This window comes from Lottia gigantea, assembly GCF_000327385.1.
Source record: "Lottia gigantea unplaced genomic scaffold LOTGIsca_230, whole genome shotgun sequence".
Lineage (NCBI taxonomy): Eukaryota > Metazoa > Mollusca > Gastropoda > Lottiidae > Lottia > Lottia gigantea.
In genome coordinates this window covers 44284-66457 of record NW_008708646.1, presented here as the reverse complement: position 1 = coordinate 66457, position 22174 = coordinate 44284, and the positions used below count along the sequence as shown (strand labels likewise).

General features: G+C 32.4%; 7 protein-coding genes across 7 annotated transcripts; 4 read left to right on the top strand and 3 right to left on the bottom strand.

Annotated features, from left to right (window-relative positions):
* Positions 1-478: 478 nt before the first annotated feature.
* LOTGIDRAFT_174978 (hypothetical protein) lies at positions 479-1669 on the top strand (the record flags this gene model as incomplete). Its single annotated transcript, XM_009055071.1, has 1 exon — positions 479-1669. One exon carries the CDS (start codon positions 479-481, stop codon positions 1667-1669), a length of 1191 nt encoding a protein of 396 aa, XP_009053319.1.
* A 462-nt stretch (positions 1670-2131) lies between these two features.
* On the top strand, positions 2132-3159 carry LOTGIDRAFT_174977 (hypothetical protein; the record flags this gene model as incomplete). Its single annotated transcript, XM_009055070.1, has 2 exons — positions 2132-2989; positions 3121-3159. The coding sequence occupies 2 exons, from the start codon at positions 2132-2134 to the stop codon at positions 3157-3159; spliced, it is 897 nt and encodes a 298-aa protein (XP_009053318.1).
* A 351-nt stretch (positions 3160-3510) lies between these two features.
* On the top strand, positions 3511-4005 carry LOTGIDRAFT_174976 (hypothetical protein; the record flags this gene model as incomplete). The annotated part of the gene is made up of 1 exon (XM_009055069.1): positions 3511-4005. One exon carries the CDS (start codon positions 3511-3513, stop codon positions 4003-4005), a length of 495 nt encoding a protein of 164 aa, XP_009053317.1.
* An 11-nt stretch (positions 4006-4016) lies between these two features.
* LOTGIDRAFT_144286 (hypothetical protein) lies at positions 4017-4601 on the top strand (the record flags this gene model as incomplete). The annotated part of the gene is made up of 1 exon (XM_009055068.1): positions 4017-4601. One exon carries the CDS (start codon positions 4017-4019, stop codon positions 4599-4601), a length of 585 nt encoding a protein of 194 aa, XP_009053316.1.
* A 2561-nt stretch (positions 4602-7162) lies between these two features.
* Positions 7163-7669, bottom strand: LOTGIDRAFT_174975 (hypothetical protein; the record flags this gene model as incomplete). The annotated part of the gene is made up of 1 exon (XM_009055067.1): positions 7163-7669. The coding sequence occupies one exon, from the start codon at positions 7667-7669 to the stop codon at positions 7163-7165; it is 507 nt and encodes a 168-aa protein (XP_009053315.1).
* Positions 7670-8666: 997 nt separating this feature from the next.
* Positions 8667-9494, bottom strand: LOTGIDRAFT_174974 (hypothetical protein; the record flags this gene model as incomplete). The annotated part of the gene is made up of 1 exon (XM_009055066.1): positions 8667-9494. One exon carries the CDS (start codon positions 9492-9494, stop codon positions 8667-8669), a length of 828 nt encoding a protein of 275 aa, XP_009053314.1.
* Positions 9495-10406: 912 nt separating this feature from the next.
* On the bottom strand, positions 10407-11934 carry LOTGIDRAFT_174973 (hypothetical protein; the record flags this gene model as incomplete). Its single annotated transcript, XM_009055065.1, has 2 exons — positions 10407-11000; positions 11143-11934. The coding sequence occupies 2 exons, from the start codon at positions 11932-11934 to the stop codon at positions 10407-10409; spliced, it is 1386 nt and encodes a 461-aa protein (XP_009053313.1).
* Between the last annotated feature and the right edge of the window lie 10240 nt (positions 11935-22174).

Sequence of the window (22174 nt, the reverse complement as noted above, 5' to 3'; positions counted from 1 at the left end):
TTTCCATGCCTTGATAGCGCAGTAGGCAGCGCGTCAGTCTCATAATCCACTCAAGAGAAGAGCAATCTGAAGGTCGTGAGTTCGATCCTCACTCGGGGCAGATATTTTTCAAAGTAAGCAATCATTTATTATTATTCAAAACCAGTAAAATCTTTATCTATCCATTAAATAACCTAGAGAATGTTGTATGTGATGCAATGACCGCACAAAACCCTGAGACAGCTGTCGCTCTCAAACCTCCATAGCTCAGTGGCTAGAGTGGACTTCCGTTTTGATTTTGATAGGATGTAGACGTGTTTTACTAATTCTATGAAAATCGCATTTAATCGAAGTGTTTGTTCGTTTTATTTGGTACAGAAGACAATTAAGGTTGCTTTTGTGTGTTTTTGAGGTAACTTTTTCTTGTTTTCTGGTTAGTTTTAGCCGTTTGAGGGCTTCGGCCCTGTTTTATCCATTTACTGAATACAAACTTTCCAAGATGGCAGGTGTTGGCATGTTGTTGAAGGACAACACTGTCAAGGTGTTTATACAAGACAGTAAGAAATATAGAGCGTGTGACATCATTGAACTGGTTGAAAATAAACTTGGCACGCACTCGGTTTTGGCTTGTAACAACTCTTATGATGTGACATTAATCAATAAAACAATTGCGAGTCAATTAGTCAATGAAGGGCTAATTAATGGTGATGATGGTTTACATTGTAAATTTGTAGATTCTCGAATTAAGGTCGTGTCATTTATGCATATTCCTGTATATGTTAATGATGCAGAAATCTTTGCTAAATTAGATTCATGGGGTGTCAAGCCAGCAGGCCCACTTACCAGGAAAACGGCAGATTTTAATGGGAAAAGAAAGTATGATGGTACTCGCTTTCTTAAGGTGGAATTTCCTCCGACTAAATCCAGTTTGCCTTATGCGACTAATTTTGATGGTTTGTCGTATTCAATTCGACACAATGATCAAGAAAAAGTTTGCTTCGTTTGTTTACAGCCGGGTCATATTATTTCTCAATGTCCAGAGTTAAAATGTTTTAAATGCCAACAACCTGGTCATGGGAAGAGGTCATGTGTTGCAGTTTTGTGTCCGAGGTGTTCTTTGTATGACTGGAAATGTGAGTGCGTCGCAAGTGGTGCAGATGCGGTGTTTGAAATAACAACTGGTGTAGGTGAAGAGGCCAGCACGAGCACTAACGGTAAAGGTACCTTTGGTGTTGGCAATGAGCCAGTCACTGATAACAGTAGTGGTGTGAATAAGCCTGTTGTTGATAAATTTCAGGAGTCCGTTGTTGATAAATTACATGTGGAAAATAGTATTGATATTGAAATTCCTGTTGATGAGAGTGCAGAAAGTGCTGCACAAAGTTTGCCTATTATTTTAATTTCTGATCCCATTGATCAAATATCTGGTGTGGATGAGAGGAAAGATGTAACTTCAATTGTTTTTGATGATGTCAATGAGATGGAGACAGATAACAGTGGTATTAATAAAGAAGGTCAAATGACTGAGTTTAAAAATCCAAAGCGTAAAAAAGTATCAGGTGCCATTATTAGTGAGTCAGTTATGAAACTGCGGAATAGTCAATCGATTTCACAATTCAAGAAAACGGTCGGTAAAAAATCTGATAAATCGGTGAAAAATTTAACTCCTGTTAAAAATAAATCTTTCTAACTATGTACTTTATACGTCTATATTTACTATATATAAATATAATGGTCAAAGTAGCCACTTTAAATATAAATGGATTGATCGCTGACATTGGAGTTAAACAATTAGATATTCTGTGTGTTCAAGAGACACATTGGGATGCCAACTTTATGGCCTCATATAAACAGTAGTATAAGAGCTCATAGATTGTTCGGATTTTTCCACATTCCATTTCATTTTATGGGAAAAATCCAACCAATCTATGAATTCCCAAAAAAAAACAAGACCTAAATTCCCTACATTTCATAAATTCCCTACATTTCATAAATTCTTACAGCAAAACACCCTACATTTCATAAAACATCCTAAACACCATACATTGCATACACCAAAAAACACCTTCAATCAATATCCTACATTCCATCAAAAAAGCATATTAAAATAACTCTTTTTTTGAAATTTTCTACTCAAATTTTAAACCTTAAAATGGCAAATAAAATACTAGATCCAATCTTTAGATTATACGATCCAATTTGTTATTCATTTAACAAGAAAAAAGAGGATTATATTATCATCTCACCCACTGTTGGTTCTAAATCCCAATTGAATGATGGTGGTAGAATTACCTTCGAAATAAATTCATTATCGAATTGGTTGCTTCTTTCCGATGCTTATTACAGATGCGATTTCAAAATTAAAGATGGAACTCCCAATGAAAATCGTGTTCCACAAACAAATACAACGTTAGAAAACAATTTCTTTCCATCTTTATTTACCGAGATGGTTTTGGAAGCTGGTTCAAATCCGATAGAAACAATCAAACATCCTGGGGAATTCAACACAATGTTGAAAACAGTTTTATATCCTAAAGATTTCGATTCAGTCTCAGGTTGGATACCCGATGTTGGAGATGGAAGTATTTTAAAGGAACCGATAAGAAATCTTGCAAATGATGCCGATTTAGCTAGAGTGAGAGTTGTTGCTCGAAACACGATAGAAAGAGTAGGGCGAGCAGTTAATCATGGATTCGAAAAACGAGTATTACAGTATAATAATGTTGTTGAGAATAATAGGTGGGGTAATTACGTAAATTGGAAATTATATCCTTTATTCGGTCTGTTGGAACATAAAAAAGTTTCCATAGGCTTACCATATAAAATTCATCTACAAAGAGAAATAAACGACGATAAGATATTCTTTGGAGAGAATGGTTCAGATGCAAAATTAGAAATAACGAATCTCCAACTTTTCATACCAGTAATAACACCATCAATTGAAGTAGAAACGAGAATATTCAACTCGTTAACTAAAGATATTGAAATAGCTTTTCTTCATCGTAACACGGTAGGTAGCATGACTTTAACTAGAGAATCCACCACATGGCCAATCACTAACACTATTAAACCAGCAAGATATTTAATAGTTGGTTTCAAGAACTTACCAGATTCTCAAACGAATAACAATATTGTCTTTAGAGTGGCAATGAACCAAACTCAAGATCCTTTAATCCATAAAGTTCAAGTAAGATTAAACAACGATAATTATCCTAACCAACCTTTAACAATTAATCCAACCACAAAGGATTATAATGAATTGTATAGAAACTATAAAAATATGTGTGAATTATTTTGAAATCTACCTCAGTTTGAATATGTAGATTTTGCACTTAATCATCCAATCTTCTGTTTTGATCTATCAGCTCACCAAGAAGATCTTTTCAAAACAGGAGTGAACATAAATATTCATATTGAAAAAACACAAGGAGATGTAACAGGTTATTGTTTATTATTGGAAGAAGCAAAACATTTAATTAAAATAGCAGATAGAAGAATGATAAGAATTGAGTAAAAAATACACCTTTAAAAATGAAACCAGAAACTTTAGTCAAGAAAATAATAGAAGCTATAGAAACAGCTTCACCAACTAAAGGTGGATTTATATTTTCCCTTCCTTTAATATTTAGTGGACTTATTGCAGCCGGTACAATAGCTGGTGCTACAGCTGGTGGAGTAAGCGTTGCCAACGAAAAGATAGCAGCTGCAGTAACAGCAGCCGAAGAACATAGACATAATTTAAAAATGGAAAAGTTGGCAGCAGAGGTTAAAAAACCTAAAACGGAAAAGAAAGGTTCAGGAGTGGGAGAAATGATAGGCACAATGAAAGAATTTGGAAAAAGATTTAGTGAAGAAACCAAGATAACTGTTAAACAAGGATTAAATAAATTAGTAGATAGTATTGACACAGGAGAAATCAAAGTCAAACATAAGGGTAATGGAATATTTTTAAAAAATATACACACCGGAGAAGGAATATATCTTTCGAAGTATAAAGGAGAAGGAGTTATTTTTGGAACAAATTAAAATAATAATAAATGGGTAAAAAAATTAATCATTCACAAATATTTCCTAATAACCCAATGCTCATGTGTATATGCGGTAGTTCCGGTTCTGGGAAAACTCATCTCACTTTTAACATGTTGACAACACCAAACCTTTTAGATTTCGATTCTTTGTGTATCTACACAACAACACCAGAGCAATCGTATTATCAATTTCTCAAAGCTTTAGAATATCTACCAAAGAAAGATGTTCAAGACCTATTTCAATATTACAAAGAAAACGAAGAAGAAGTGGAATTAAAAGATTTCATAGATAATTACATCGAAGGAAAGAAACCAACGGATATAAAAGTTTTTCTTACGAAAAATGTTAATGATCTAGATTTGTCTCAAATTGATAGCGAGCGAAAGAACTTACTAGTGTTTGACGACTGCGTAGCGCAAAGAAATCAAGCCGTTCAACAAGAATTCTTCACGAAAGGAAGACATCACAACTGTCACTGCATATACCAATCCCAATCTTTTTACGGGATGGATTCTATGTTCATTAGAAAAAATGCGAATTATTTTTTATTATTTGAAACGACAAAGATTTATCTCAAATCGTTCAATCGATAAATCACGGAATGGACAGAGATACATTCAAAAAAGTTTGTAAAGCTCAATGGAGAAATCCAGATGATTATGGATATGTATTTGTAAATACTAGAAAACCTGCGGGTGAAAGAGTTATGAACGATATATGTTAATTTTATTTTTTTAAAAATGAGTAGCGATTGGAATAATATTTAAAAAAGAAATAGAGAATATATCAAAGCTAAGAATAAAATAAAGACCCAAGTTGAAAATAACAGATAACAACAACTCGGATTAACGGAAAATCTACAAACTCTATTTCAACCCATATTAAAATCTCAAGAGGATATTAAAAGGAAATTAGAATATAAATCTTCTATAGAACTTACACCTCCTATAGAACCTCCCAAAGCGATTGAATATCATGGTATTATAATTAGGACAGTAGATGATGTAAAACATTATTTTTCAAACCCTGACCCAGATTTACCAAAGAGCATTCACCAATCATTGATGAAGCAGGGTTACGGTTTAATGGATTTAGAATAAGATTTAGGGCAAATACCCCCGAATTTATAATCGATACAAAAGATTATATATACACATTAACGAAAGGATTAATAGATTTAATGAATAACGAGGATGTTGAAATTGCCGATTACAAGGATTTAGTAGCATACTCAAAATTTCTAGATGCAATAAGAAAGTCAGGACCCGAAACAAGAAGATCAAAAGAAGTTAAAATATATAAAAGAGTAATTGAACGTGATGAAGAGGAGTTAGGTGATTATCCACCAATCACACAAGAAATAGACGAATTCGAAGATATGGTATCTGGAGAAGGTATAACGTTTTTATCCGACAACAACGAGGAACTACTTAATAGATTACGAGTAATATTAGCGGCCATGAAGGAAGGACATCGATCGCACAATATAATGAAGTGAATTGTATATTAAAAAGACTCATAGAAAAAGGTATCATAGATAAAAATGATTATAAAAGCGTGATTAAAAATGTCAAATAAAGAACAACTATTCGTCATCACCTCGAATAAATCAGACATTAAATTATCTCTAGATTATGAGTATGAACTCGATCGCAATCAAGAATATGAATAGGGATTAAAGTATTTCTCTGTTTACAATTCCATTAGAAATATCAACGAAAAAAATAACCGAATAAAAATATCAACAGATAACGGAGTTACGTTCAAAACCATACGTCTAGCCATTAACGAATACTTATCTGAATACGCAGGAAGCGTCAATGGTAAAAACAATATTGAATTCGAAGGTAATTTGAATCTAAACAAAATAAAATTGATATTAAGAGATAATAGTCAAGTTGATTTCAACGTAGAAAATTCATTGAATACTTTACTAGGCTTTAAAAAAAATATACACCCAATCCACTTTAGCACCACACAAAGCTAATATCGAGAATGATATCGATGTGATAAATATACATTGCAATTTAATAAACGGTGGATTTTTCAATAAATACAAACGTCAGATTATTTACAGTCTTCCAACATTCACTGTTCCTATTGGATATAGAATTATAGAGAAAACATTTCAAACGACGTATTTACCATTTAATTCCTTTATGATTAAAGATATAAATCTGGAAATCAAAGATGGTAAAAATAGGGTTATAGATTTTGGTAACGAGGAAATTGTTATTCAACTTCATTTAAAACAAAAGAACTAAATTTATTCTGATGGATCATCATTAGATTCATTTGTAAAATAATCAAAATCATCAAATACATAATCATCATCCAAACACATCTTATCTTTATTGCTGTAAGGATACATAATTCCTTCACTGTTTGGTGCTTTTCTCTTAACGAGATTCAGATAACTTCTGAAAACTTTCTTTTGTTTTTCATTGGGAATAACTATTCCATCAGTAAAACTTTTTACCCAAGGTTTATCAAATTCATTCGTTACGTCATGTCCACTAGCTAATTGAATGTAGTCTTCTACCTTAATCTTATAGTTAGAGTAACCCTTAAACGTTTTCCTTTTCTTTTAGAATACCGTCGGAAGTTAGAATGATATTGTATTTTATTTTTGGCGCTAAATATAAACCAAATATAATTCCACCATCACCGTAATCATTCTTCCCTTTCGTTTTCAGACACCAACCCAGCTTCATTTAATTTATCCCAATTGCTAGACAAAATGTATAAACTATCAGTATCTGTATAGTATATTTCCGGCTTAAAAATCCATCTATTACGTGAATGAAATTGTTCATTATTTTTTTACTGTGAGATAATATAAATGCACCTAAATGAGTGGGTGTTAATCTAGTAAAATCCTTTGGAGGAACAAACTCTTTTACTTCGTATTTAATCTGAACGATATATTGGGTCTCATTTACTTTTTCATAACTTTTGACGTGTGAATCATAGTTGGCTTTAAAAGTCGCTTCACTCCATAGATGTCTCGATGTATTTATATCCTTCTAAATAGATTTACCGTATAAGGAATTACCTAATAATTTCATGCAATTATTTTTGTATTTATTCCTTAATTCCTTCAAAATTAAAATATAATCTCTGTATGGTGGAGTTTTAAAATTTTCTTCGTATACTATACCATTTCTGATATTCTAATAATTTTACCACCGGATTTCACTATTTCTTGAATATCAACTGATGTTAAAACGTCGTGACAGAAACCATTTCTGAACCTGATTTTACTCCCAGTTTCCTTCTTACCTATTCTATTCGTAAAAGTTATTTTATCTTTAGCTGGTATGGGGTGAAAGAACATGTTTTTGGGATATTCAAACCAGACTTTTAAAATAGCAGTTCTAGGTCTGAATTTTTGTTTATTGAAGAGTTTTACAAATTCTTTTTCTTCTTCTGGTAGAAACGCTCTTGCACTTTCCGCTTTAGGATATTCACCTTCTGTCATGGCGGAAGCGTACAACCCATTAGCGTCAAATGTCATCAGTTTAGAATAGTCCAGTTCTTTGAGTTTAGCGTGAACTTCCATTTTATCTTTTGGGTTAACACTGTATTCTTTGAATAAATCTATTATTCCTTCAGTGTCACTTTCATTGTATTCTTTTAATATGGCGCAGATCTCATTCATTTTATCCGTTTCAAATGATTTTCTGTTAGCAGAGACTCTCCCTCCTTTAATACTTTGTCTGATAAAATATCTTATAAAAGGTTGAGTATGTGAGTAAACTTTTTCTACGTTTTGTTTTTCCGTATGTTTCGGAACCATTCTAGTAGTTTCATACCATTTCTTTATTGTAATGATATAAATAATACCAACCCTTTAAAGATAAAGAAGGAGCCGTTAGATTATTGGAATCGTTTTGGAAGACAGTTTTTTTCATGGCTTGATTGTATTTTATCAAGCAAGCTCCGAGACACAATGTATCTCTTTTAGCGTAAGTTTCCCATTCGGGTCTTAAAGATTCCCAGGTTTCTTTGGTGAATTTTGCAATATTAATATCGGTGATATTTCTCAAATTCATCGGTAGATTAGATGAATTTCCCCATGCCGCCAAACTAGTGCTTTGATGTTTAAATGAACAAGTGAAAGATATATATTTTGTAAATAGTTAGAGTTACTCATTATTTCTTTCGGTCTTTTCCATTTTTTCTGCAATCTTTCTTCTGTATATGGATTAGATAAAGGAAGAGAAAGAATTTTATTATCTACTACTAGTGGACATTGTGTTAGTTTTTTAACGCTTTGAAGTGCAATCCAGTTTAAAAACCGCTACCGTTATGAGAAATCAATGTTAATCTCTTTTCATCTACTTTTCCTAAACGTTGTAACATTTGATCTATACAATCTGTACCTACAAATATTTCTACTATATTAGTCATGAGTATGTTGTAATATTCTTCTGAAATGGGATCTGACGGCTTAAAATCTAGAGTCTCACTTAAATCACTTAAATAATTATTATAATCATCTAATCTTTTCCTCAGTTTTTCCAAATTGACTAAAGTACAACAATAAGGAATGGATTTATTCGTTTCTTTTTCGCAATAGGTTTCGCAATCCCACGCGTATAAACAGTTATCGGATATGTTCGAAAAAACGTTTAGTTTTAACTGTGCGAAACACATTACACATCATCTTTACAAGTTCTCCATACATTTTCATCGTAATTATCTTCTATTTCTTTAATACAGAAATGTTCTTTGTGTAAATAAAAAACCCAATCTAATTCTTCGGTTACTTTCTTTGGTTGAAAATGACTGTCTTTAGGGTTATAGATTTGAAAATTAGTATTAAATTTCTTATTGAATTTAGAAATTCTAGCAGTTGTCATAACTCCTTTTCTGTTTGATTTTTGAAAACTGTTGATGAAATCTTGAAATTCCCTTGTTAAATCCGTGTTCGTGATGTAATTTACACACTTTATAAAACAATAACAATCGGTTGGTATGTAACAATTTTTTCCTATGTATTCATTTATCTTTTTAAGTAGGTTAACCCCACTTCCCTTTTTTGATCTTTCTACTATTCTAAAATTATTTTTGCGCAAAATAATCTCTCCTGTAAAATACCAATCAGATGTATCAGAGGTTTCATGCATCTTTGGATAAATAATCTGGAAAGTTTGAGCATTGAATCCAGATAATCTCATGTCTTGTTTGTGTTTTCCTTTTTGATTTATTTGACCATTTATTTCAATTTGGCCTTTAATTTTATAATCCTTAAATAGAATAGTTATTCTCTTGACTAATTCTGAAAAAAGCATAATTGAGGTTGATATTTTAATTTCATTCTCCTCTTTTTCAAAAACTTCAGCTACATCATCAATTATATATTCAAATTCTTCTGTATCTTTTTCACTAAATTTGGTTGAAAATATATTAGGTATTGAATTGAATATCAATGAAAAATATGTTTTAGATAATGGTTCGTTTAAATTTCCAATTTTATCCATTCTTTTTTAAGTATCTATTTTTAACTAGGAATTTTTTAACTGTTCTTGTCTCGAAAAAAATGAATAATTTATTAAGATATGTATTTAAAATTTCCTTTTATAATGAGCTTTGATGTAAAAAACCTAAAGTGATCAATCCACAAGATCACCACTACCCTTTTTTATTTCTTTGAAATTTTTTTTACGGAAAATCATTTTTCCTGTGAAATACCAATCGGAGGCATTCAATTTATTATCCAGCGCAATGAAGAAATTGACAAAAGTCATGGTATCAAAACCTACAAATTTTATGTCTTGTTTGTATTTTCCATCTTGAGTTATCTTTCCATCTCAATTTCAATTTGTCCGTTAAATGATAAAAATTCGTCAGCGATATGCTCAATAACATTGGATAAAAAGTTCACTTGATATAAATTCAATTTTATTCATATTTTTAAAGCAACTATTTTTAACTAGGAATTTTTAACTTTTATTGATGATATTTCTACATCAAATTTATCAAAAATTTCATTGAATTCTTCTAATTCTTCAATGGTTATGTTCTTATCCTCTCTCGATCTTTCGAAAAATATAAACAATTTATTTAGATATGTATTTAAAATTTCTGTTTTCCTTTTATAATGAGCTTTCTGTTTTGATGTAAAACCTAAAGTAATCAAACCACAAGATGAAGTTTGAACGGCGTTGAACGCGGCTAATACAGTTGGGACAATTATTGGAAGCATTAATCCACCGGTTATGGCTGTTGCCACTGTTATCCCTATTGTTAAAACTGTACTTAATGTTTTGAAAACAGAATCAATTCTACTCCATGTTTTTCTGCATTTGTTGAATTGTTTTAGTTTTTCTTTTAGTTCATTTTGTTTTTCTATCATGTAGTTTTGTCTACTTTCGAGTTCCATTTTTAGGTAATTAAATTAAGTGAATTTCTGATAAAGCTACTTCGTGTTTACTATCTTCAAAAAAAAGTTTTACAGATACTAACGATATTTGTTCTTTCGAATCATTAATCTTATTCAGATGAACTGAAAATTTTGGTTTTTCAATAGAGATTAATATAAAAAAATACACATCATCTCTTATTAAAAAAATTTGTTGTTGTTGACTTTTATGAATATCAATTGAGGTAAATGCATCATTATCAACAAAATATAGTTTTACGTATTCAAAGTCTGTTGCTCGTAAAAACTCATAATTGTTTCTTACTTTTTTCGGTTCTGGATTTTTAATAATATTCGTTGATGGTGGAGTTTCCGTTTCCAATATCATATCAAAATCACTCAATGAAAGATCTTCTTCTTCATTATCTGGTATGATTAACCTATCTATATATTTTCCACTCGTTTTAATTTCATATAAGTGATCTCTCTTGGTGTTTTCATCGTTAATTTCTAATTCTTTAGTTTCTACATTTTTTGTACCATTGATAAACTGAAGAACTTTGCGAGCGTTAAATTTTTTAAATGTATGTGAGTTTTGTCTGAAGAATATTGAATCAACTTTTACCTGAAAAGGAAAAGTTATTTCAATTGTAATTTTTTCCTCGAAATCTAAAATATATTGGTTGTTGAGGTACATCATCATCTAGAACAAAAATATTTATGGGATGAATAGTATAATTTGGAACAGAATATACTCTAATATTTACTGTAAATCCATAATTTTTATATTCATAGTCTTTTGGTTTATCAATATTATCAGTAATAGAAGTAACGTATTGTCTCAAACTTCTAAATGGAAGATTGAAATAATATGATTTATTTTCTTGCTTGAGTTGCTTTTCTAATGTGAGTATATTTTTGTCCTGTTTTAAAACTAGGTTATTAATAGTGGTTATCTGTTGTTGAATAACACTATCATCAATGTTCTGTATTTGTTGTTGAATATTTGTTAATTCTTTTTGTAATTCACTGTTAAGTTTAGTTTCCAGAGCATTTAATTCCTGTTGAAACGTATTTTCATCTGGAATGTTATCTATCAATTGTTGAATGTCTAATTTTTGTTTTGTAATCTTATCCTCTAATTTAGATATTAATGAAATTAAATTTTGTAACTCAGTTTTATTCGTTACGTTGACTAATTGTTCTTCAATAAAACTTTTTAAACTTGTTACTTCTTGTTGTAATTTAGTATCATCAATAAAATCTTTATTTTTCATTTGTCGTTTGAAGAATCTTTTCACATCATTTATTCTTTCTTTTAAATGGTCTTTATTTACTTCAATTAAATTTAATTGTTCCATTAAATATTTCTTGTGAATGGCATTATCGTTTTCCGGAGACTTTAAATTAGTTATGCTAAAATTGTTCATATCTAAATCACCTTGAAGAGTGTCTCCGATTTGATCCACAAAGTAAGGTTTTGCTTTATTTATCCACGCTGTAGTGTTAGGTTTTTTAGTTTCTAAAGATAAAGAACCTAATCCAAACTTATTCGCCATTTTTATTGAGTTAAATTTATTACAATTTCTTCAAACTGTTTTCCTAAACTCAACTGATATAAAACCCAAAGTGAAAGTTGACCACAAAACTTTTGTCCCGGTAATTGAATTTGAAATGTTGAACATTTGATTGGTTTATTAGTCAATTGGATTATCTCTTCAGTGGGTTCTAATCCATAAGAATCGAAGAAATAAAAGTCAGAGTCTTTATACAAAGCAGAATGATGAACTCCTTTTTGATCGGAAGTATGTATATTTGTTATAGCGTAAAATTTACCTTTCTTATATTTCAGATTATTTATTTCATCTCTCATACAATAATAAAACGGTGATATATTTAACTCATTCGCCCATCTCATAAGTTGAAAGTTTGTGGTTGTATCGGTTCCATATTTATCGAGAAATTCATTCATTTTTAAAAGTCGGTTTTTTGAAGCTCGTTTTGATAAAACCTTCCTATGATTTGTTCTTTGTCTTGATCGATTAATTCATATGTTGGAGGTGATGTGGTGTTTACTTTATCAACGATGAATATTTCGTTCGTCCAGTATCCAACGTAACCTTTTTCAAATTTACTTTTATATTTGAAAATACGAACTCGATCTCCAACTTTAAATTTGGGTTTGATATTTAAATTCTTTATTTCATTTTCGTAGTTATGATGCGCGTTAATTGACTTTATAATATTTGGATTACTCGAGGCTTGTGTTGGTGTGACACCTATAGATGAATGAATTTTGTTATTGTATTCATCTACAACATCTGGTAATATTTTAAGCCATTTTTCGGATTTTAATTCAGTGAATTTTTTGAATAATTTATTTTTTAGAGTCCTGTTAAATCTTTCAATAACTACAGCTTTACCTTCGTTATGAGTACTGTAAATTTCAAATCCCAGAGATTTCATATTTTTGTTATAAAATTCACTTCCTTTATCTACCCATAGTTTTTCTGGATGACGGTTAGATTGTTACATAATTGTTTCAAATGAGTGTTTGACTGATAATCCCGTTTTGTTTTTCAAAGGAATAACCCATACATATCTCGTATATAAATCTATAACTGTTAAACAATATTTAAATCCTCTTTCGACTGGCATATGAATTAAATCGGCTGACCATATTTCATCTTTTTCAAACACTTTGACTTTTAAAAAGTTTTTAGTTTTTCTAAATTCTTTATGAATTTCATCCGCCAATCCCATACCTAATTTCATCTTTGCTTTTAACAGTTTAATGATTAATGCTCTTTCCATTCTCTCTTTGAAAGTTGGATTTGGAATATTACTCTATTGACTGGTTCTTCCCCTGGTTTGGGTTTATCGTTTTCGTCTAATCGCAGATCTAATCTCGTGCCGGGACCTGTATAATTGTGCCCTGGGAGATGTTTTTCTCCGGGATATTTCGCCCATGGAAATCCAGGAAGAGAACCCAATGATTTTTGTATATCTCCTGAACCGAAATAAGTTTTTGGAGCGTGAGCGACAATCATTTTTTATCCTATAACTTTAAAACCTTTTCCTTTCCTTTCTTCTAATCTCCTGTTTCGAATTTCTCTTATTAGCTCTAATTCTTTCAACTCGTTAGATTGTTTCACTGTGTCGCTTATACTCTTTCCCGCTTCAGCGATTGAGTCGACGGCTTTCGCTCCGCTTGAAATGAGTGATTTGTTTTTTGAAACAAAGCTAGCTACTTTTGGAATTATTGTTTTACCTAGAGAAAATAATGAAGAAAAGATACCGTCGCCCGAATAATCTTCGAATCTGTGTTGTTCGTGTTTTAGAATTAAACTCATCCTATTTTTAAATGAATTAATTTAGTCTGTTTTTTATCCAAAAAAAGTTATCTCCCTTCTAAAAGTTTCTAGACTAAAAATAACATTACTTAAAACGAGGCTATTAAAAATGTTATGTTATTTTATATAAGGGTATTTTTAATATACTTTTTCTTTGATGGAATGTAGGATATTGATTGAAGATGTTTTTAGTGTATGAAATGTATGGAATTTAGGATGTTTTATGAAATGTAGGGTGTTTTGCTGTAAGAATTTATGAAATGTAGGGAATTTATGAAATGTAGGGAATTTAGGTCTTGTTTTTTTGGGAGTTCATAGATTGGTTGGATTTTTCCCATGAAATGAAATGGAATGGAATGAGGTTAATGTAAAACTTTTCTTTGAGGTTGATGATTTGAAAACATCAACACTTTATAAGACATTATTATATAGGTATTCAGGAAGAAAGAATTCAACATATATTCATTCTTTGTCCATCCATAATTGAATTGTTAAATCTAATATCAGCTTTGATTGAAGTTTTTTTTTTGCAATCAACTGGTTATAACAACCATGATTTCCATACGTGGTTATTATTTGGGTATCCTGTTAAATATACCTCTGACAATTTATTACTTATTTTAGTGTTTTTAACTGTTATATTGGCTATTATGAAGAGGAGAGATATGTATGTTAAGTCAGGGAAACTAATCAATGTAGTAGGTTTGTTCAAAACTATGTTTACCAATCAAATCAAATATATACAACAAATTTTGAAATCCAGAGGTTATGCCAATAAATTCATGTTGACTTTTGTTTCTAATCCATATCTAAAAATAACTAGTGACACTGTAAATGTCAATTTTAAATAAATAATTTTTTTTTTCTGATTTTTTACGTTCTAACTTTGTGTGCAATATTTTATAACTTTTCATAACTTGTATTTTGTGATTATATTGTTCCTGTGATAAAATAAGATATAAAAAAGGCGCCAGATTCAAGGATATCTTCCTTCGCTGCCATTCACCCCCACTTCTGACAAATAATTTTCCTTCTGTTTTCTATTGAACAATAACCCCAACTGTTCCAACGGGTTGTTTCATGCGACTGAATGCGCCACTGTCTCATGTAATCGGTATACATTTCAAAATTTATGACAAATTTCCTGTTCGAGAGATTCGCCGATGGGGGTTAATGGACCGTACATCGCTTTTGCCACGCCGGGTTTTAGATACAGTGACAGAATTATTTAAAATGTTCGAAATGTAGTGGGATCATACCACGGATAAAAAAATTTTGCAGGATGTTTTTTGATGTATTTTCGGCGAAAGAAAACTGAAGGAAGCTTGAAAACAAGCCGTGCACATATTCAAAGATCAAAAATTATCTTGCGTCGGCCGGGAATCGAACCCGATACCAGGCTCAAAGTGATGATTTGCTCTCCTAATTTCGATTAATTTTAAACATTCTAAATTTTAATAAGAACTAACAATACGGTCATATTGTAACATTCACAAGGTTAAGTCGCACCATCTTTTATATAACTTTTTATATCTTAACTTTGTAAATAGGAAACCGTAGAGAGCAACAGGGAAAATCTGTGATGGTATAATCCCTGTATATCTGAGTGCTGATACTATCGGGATTCTGGCGTATACTTCCCGTTTCACAACCTTCCAAAAAGACACTTTTTTGGAAAAATTTTGACTGCTTTAGCACGTTATCTAATAAGCCTAGAAGGTTGATTTTTTTCAGATTCCCTTGTAAATTGGCACATTGGCAAACTCCCACCCTGTGCCATGGGTGGCTCTAGCTGTTTTATTGAATCTTATTATCACTTATGGGATGGTGAGTTTTAGACAGTAATAGCGATTGTAGCTTCAAGGTAGTATATGCTGATCAGAACGGTAAAGTTCTGGATTGCAATGCTATTGTTTGGTATTTATGCGCCGAATGATGAAACAGGGCTTCGTGAATTTTTTTCGGTCCGTTGCTGATCGATTACTTCTTTCAGAAAATGTTGTTGTGATTTTAATGATATTCTGAATCCCTTCACTGATCAATCAGAAAATATGTCATGTTATGGCAAAAGTGATAGTACTTTCGCTAACTTTAAAAATTGATCATTCATTGTGTGACCTGGAAGCGTAAAAAACTTGTTCAAGGCAAATTAAAACAATCACGAAACGACTATTTTTATCTTGCGTTGTAGTGAAACACTCTTTTATTGTTTTGTCTCGCATAACAGTTCTAGTGACCATAGTTTTATTAGTGTAATTTTGAATTTTGAAATTATAAGAAAGGATCGGGTGTTTGGGTATTCAATAATTCTTCTCTAAAAGACCCTGGGTATTGCTTTAAAATCCGTAACATGATAAAATCATCTGCAGCATACCCCTTGTACCACTGAGACTGAACCACTGGTATGATGGGACAATTTAAAGAACATTCTCAAAGGGACTGGTGCGCCATTCTTTTTCACCATTCATACTTTAAAAATGGGATTTTTTAGCTAAGGCAAGCAGTAATAGTGTTAACAGTTCCCGTCGAAATTGCATGTGTGGCCAGAATTGGCGACTCGTTGACGACTCGTCATTTTAAGATACTCTGTGCATATATAGAAATAGTGATTAAAATTCCTATAGTTTGATATTTTTGAAGGAAATATGCGATTTTCGTACATTTCTAGTACTTATGAAGACTATTTACATATATTCAAGACTGATATCAAACCCCTCAAAATGGCGCAACTATCCCTTAAAGAGTTTAAGTATATGCTATGCTCAACGACAGAGAAAACTAGCTGAAGATGAATTTTGGCAATTACAAACGGCTCCGAATTTCTATTTGTTGCGAGCCAGATTAGTGGGTAATTATGACTTTTTTGTTTTTTTTTTTGCTTCCTGGTTCCAACTTTTACAGTTGACTGTGCTATGTTTTGCAGCCTTGTATTTTGTCTCTTGATTTTGTTCCATTATAATTCTACATAGTTAATCTTACATGTTTAGGTGCTATAAACCGTTTTGGTGCTGATACACCATAATGCATTTCATTTCCGGTTGACGAAAGCTTTGTCCTATACTCCCTGCACCTGACTGAGCTCATGGTGCTATCTGTAATTAAGGAAATTTTTCCTGGACATCGGCAATGTAAAATGGGGGCGTATATTTCTGTCACCCATTTCATCCGTCCGTCCAAAGTTGCTTGTAAGCTTGTAGGAAGGCACAATCGTGGACTGATTTCGTTGAAACTAATATTAATATTGTTCTTGAAATGCTCGTAAACACTCTAGAAGGCGCAATTCTCGACTGATTTCGATGAAACTTGGTGTAAGTGTTTGTTATCACCCAATGAGAACTCTATTGAAAATCTGTAGAATCGAAAAATAATTAGTATGAGTTATTGCCCTTGTTTTTGAAAACGTGTTCAATTTTTAACTCGTAAACGCTCTAGAAGGTTCAATTATTGACAGATTTTGACGGAACTTGGTGTGTCTGTTTGTTGTCGCCTAAGGATGAGCCCTATTAAAAATCAGAAAAATCGAAAAATAATTAGTATGAGTTATTGCCCCTTGTACTTGAAAATGCATTCAATTTGTAGCACGTAAACAATCTAGGAGGCAGAATTCTTGGTGGATTTTGACAAACTTGTTGTGAGTGTATGTAATCACCCAAATATGAAAAATATTTAGCATGAGTTATTGTCCTTGTTCTTAAAAACACTTTCAAGTTTTCTCCTGTAAACACTCTAGAAGATCCAATTCTTGATAGATTTTGATGAAACTTGGTAACATTATTCAGTATCGCCTCAAAAAGTTCAAAAGTATGTCTGAAGGTTGAATATTTCATACTGGTAAATGTTATACTGTACTGTCAAATATTTTTATTTAAAATCAGAGCTGCTAGTGGGTGCATATTACCTTGCCTGGCAAGCTATCTTTATTTAAAATCAAAGCTGCTAGTGGGCGTATATTATCTTGCCTGGCAAGCTATCTTTATTTCTAACTATTGAGGTATCTTTATCTTGTTGCAATGCACAGTTTAAGGCACACAAAGTTTATTTTCCTTTTTTTCCTTAGAGAAGAAATTAGCGCAAAGCCAATTAAAAAAGTACGGAACCAGGGTATCTGATATTATCTGGATAAAAATAGTATTTAATTGCAGTTTATCGAACGCACTGCTTTTTTATTTATTTGTAACATGAAAGAATACAGTGACTATAACACAATAAAAAATAATAATAATTCGGGAAAGGGCAGTCTTTGCTGCGGAACCGTCCTGAGGTCATGATATATGAAAAAAAAATTTCTTCTATTTTCATTTTATATTTGTTTATAAGGAAGTAGTTAAATAGTAAGACGTTAATTTCAAGATATGTGCAATTTTTAATTGAAATGAAAGGTACGGAAGCGTCCTTGGGCCATGATAAATAAAAAAAAAATATTTTATTCTATTATCATTTAATTCATGTTAATAAGACGAAAATAAGACTTTAATTTCAAGATTAAAATTTTTATCTATTGAAATGAAATGATCAGCGCTCTTGACCAACCTTAAACCTAATTGTACGTTTGCAATGTCAATCATTATTTTATTTTCACATTGCATCTTCAAAATAAAAAAATTCAAATGTTTCACCCCGTACCAAAACCACCTCGACTTGAACTGTAAAGGATTTAGTTTACCGTGTTTCCGTTAAAAATTAAAAGAACACACATTTTATAATCTAGTTATCAACAAAGCAAAGCTGTAGCCTAATGCACCAGTCATTGGTATTTGTGTACAGGCAATAAGAGCCTGAAATGATATAACAATTGAAATGAAAGAGACATCATTTTTTGAATGTAGGTAATTAGGTCACAGGTAAATCGGTCACCGGAAATTTGGTCACAGTAAAAAGGTCACACGGTAATTTGGTCACAGTAATAAGGTCACACGGTAATTTGATCACAGTAAAAAGGTCACACGGTAATTTGGTCACAGTTATACGGTCACATGGTAATTTGGTCACAGTAATAAGGTCACACGGTAATTTGGTCAGGTCACAGTAAAAGGGTCACACGGTAATTTGGTCACAGTAAAAAGGTCACATGGTATTTTGGTCACAGTAAAAAGGTCACATGGTAATTTGGTCACAGTAATAAGGTCACACGGTAATTTGGTCACAGTAAAAAGGTCACACGGTAATTTGGTCACAGTAAAAAAGTCACACGGTAATTTGGTCACAGTAAAATTACCCATTTGCAGTGGTGTTGGTCATCTTATTCACATCAACCGCTTGTAGTTGATAACTAGATTCAATAAATGGTGGAGGACGGGCAATGTCACAACTTAAGTAGGTTCGTGACTTTGCCCTTGACTTTGCGCAAAATGCGTTAAAATTGGCTTTTTAAGAAGATAGAAACTACAATTATTATCGAATTTGGCTGAAACTTGGTATGCTTGTGTATATTGGTAGCATCTCACTACACACAGATGTATGTCCGATTCCGCCGACCTGTTCCGGGTTATTGCCCTTGACTTAGCGCAAAATTCGTTAAAATTGGCTTAAGAAGATAGAAACTACAATTTTTATCGGATTTGATTGAAACTTGGCATGCTTGTGTATATTGGTAGCATCTCAATACCCACTGATGTATGTCCGATTTCGTTGACCTCTTCCGAGTTATGGCTCCCGACTTAGCACAAAATTTATTGAAATTGACTTTTAATTGAAATTTATTTTTCTGATTCGATTGAAACCTAGTTCACCTGTGTATATTGGCTACATGGAAGTAGTGATGCTATTAAAAAGGCGAAAGCCGCGATGAGATTTGCTGCTGGTTGGCGTATAGCCTTGTGGGCGTCCGCTCGTATATATTAGCACCGTTGCTCGTAAATATCCACGCCTGTCCCAATGACCTGAGCGTTTTTCAATTTTCGGGTAGGCTGAGATGGGTGCCCTTCAGATACGTGAGATACGTGCGAAGCATCTCACCCTACCCCCACCCGAAAATCGAAAAGAATCTGCTTTGAAACGCTCACGTTATTGGTACAGGCACGGAAATTTATGAGTAGTGGAGACTATATATAAAACACATATTAAATCAACTTCATTGATGAAGTCAATACTGGATGATTTCACAGGCTGCATTCAGTGAGTGAGAATTCTGTAATTTGGAATGGTGAGAGTCGGCAAAAGTTAAACGGTGGTATGGCTTGCAAGCTTAAAAGGCAGACCGGTGGCGGGTTGTATCAGCAATAACTATACAGCTGCAGATTGACAGGTATACCAAATACTGTTCGACCGTTCAGGGCCCTACAAGGTCCATCCATCTCTGGCAGAGGGCAAGCAGAACCCTATATTATGCATTATGAAATAAATATCACTACACCAGTTACCAGTAATTTCATTTTACTAGTTTTGCCTTGACCAGATCACTGTGCGACCATATTACTGTGACCAAATTACCGTGTGACCTTAGTACTGTGACCAAATTACCGTGTGACCGTATTACTGTGACCAAATTACCATGTGACCCTTTTACTGTGACCAAATTACCGTGTGACTTTTTTACTGTGACCAAATTACCGTGTGACCGTATTACTGTGACCAAATTACCATGTGACCATTTTACTGTGACCAAATCACCGTGTGACCCTTTTACTGTGACCAAATTACCGTGTGACCTTTTTACTGTGACCAAATTACTATGTGACCTTATTACTGTGACCAAATTACCATGTGACCTTATTACTGTGACCAAATTACCGTGTGACCTTTTTACTGTGACCAAAGTTCCGGTGACCGAATTTCCTGTGACCTAATTACCGCGCCCCCATTTTTTTGCAAGAGCTTCGATATTTCATTTCATGTGTCAGACTGAAAAAATTCCGTGCCCTATACGCAGCAAACATTATCTGCTAATTATAGTTTAGGTTTAACAACAATAAGTGACATTTTAAAACGTAAAAAAGAAATTAAAAAAATGAATGTCGACACTAGAAATTCCGATAAAAAGCGTATGTACAATAACTCAAAATATGAACATTTAAAAAAATGACTCATGATTAGTTTGTGATAGCGCGTAGCAAGAAAATTCATATTTCTGGTCCTAGTCATTGCAGCTTATATATATCTAAATGTAACGTGTATCAGCTAAGTCAAGGGCAATAGTTCGAAAACCATTATTAGAAAGTCAAAGTCATGAATACACTCACGGTTATGGAACAACAGAAATATTTCATAATTTATTTCACGTTGAGTGTTCTTTTCTGTACATGTTTCCTCCTTTGTTATATTTTACATTGAAATTGCGACATTCATTCGATTAAAAACGTTAACAATACGGATGTATCGCTGAAAGAGTATTTACAAACATAGCAAAGTCGATATTTTGTAGTGACAACGTGCATTTCTACACTAAACATCCTGTTCTTAAAATCCTAAGAAAAAATTTATAGCGAGTCTTCTTCATATAACTTATTATTATAAATATCCTTACTCTCCTTTAATAAAATAAATAAATAAGTCAGGTAAAATTGTTTACCTAAGACGATCACGTGACTATGAACAATAAAAGAGATAAATATGTCAGGTTAAATTTTGAAGGGTGACAACAGTTTCCCCACGATAATCTACTCTTTAAATATGGACAAAAAACTGATATTTTTATTTATAATTATACACGGTAAGTTATTTTTTTTCTTAATGACATTTGATCTTCAACATTTTGTATTTCCTGTTAGATTGTGACATGAAAAATAAATTTACATAGACATATTCCTATCGATGAGCAAGTTCAATAAATGACGGACACTGATATGATAGGGTAAAAAGCATGACGTAGAAATATAGAGAAAACATATTATATAACAGGCTATGCATTGTAAGAGTGTGAAATTTTTTAAATATCCGTGGTAAGGGTTCAGCAAATAAGTGTAACACAGCAAATATTAAATACGTGGCATGGCCCCTGCTCGACCCCCTTATCTGATGTTTCCTAGAAACGCCACTGAATGTGATGACTTTTATCTTATCAAAGATGTTGGGTATGGCTATTCCTTTGGTTTGATATTAAAAAGTAATACTAATTATTGACGAGCCCGTATCTACGGGTGGGCATATGCCCCTCCGAATATATTACATGCGGATTGTAGATAATCTGAGATGAATTTTAACAATTCGAGAGCTTAATTTTCACTTCAAAATAAGGCCTTTTTGCATTCTGCCCCTTAAAGTCTTGTCACACCCTGGCGATTTGGCAACGTTTTTCTGTTAAGATAAAAGCCCACTGAAGCATGCTGGTTTATGTTGAATCACGCAATCGCCGCTTAATTACTTTAGGTGTGCGCAACGTGAAACATAACTATGTTATGTATGAAAAGCATATTTACGTATGTCTATGCATTTGCCGTTTCCCACGTATTAATAACGTATTCGACTACAGGCTCCTATAAGCATTTTCATCATCAAAATGTAACACAGC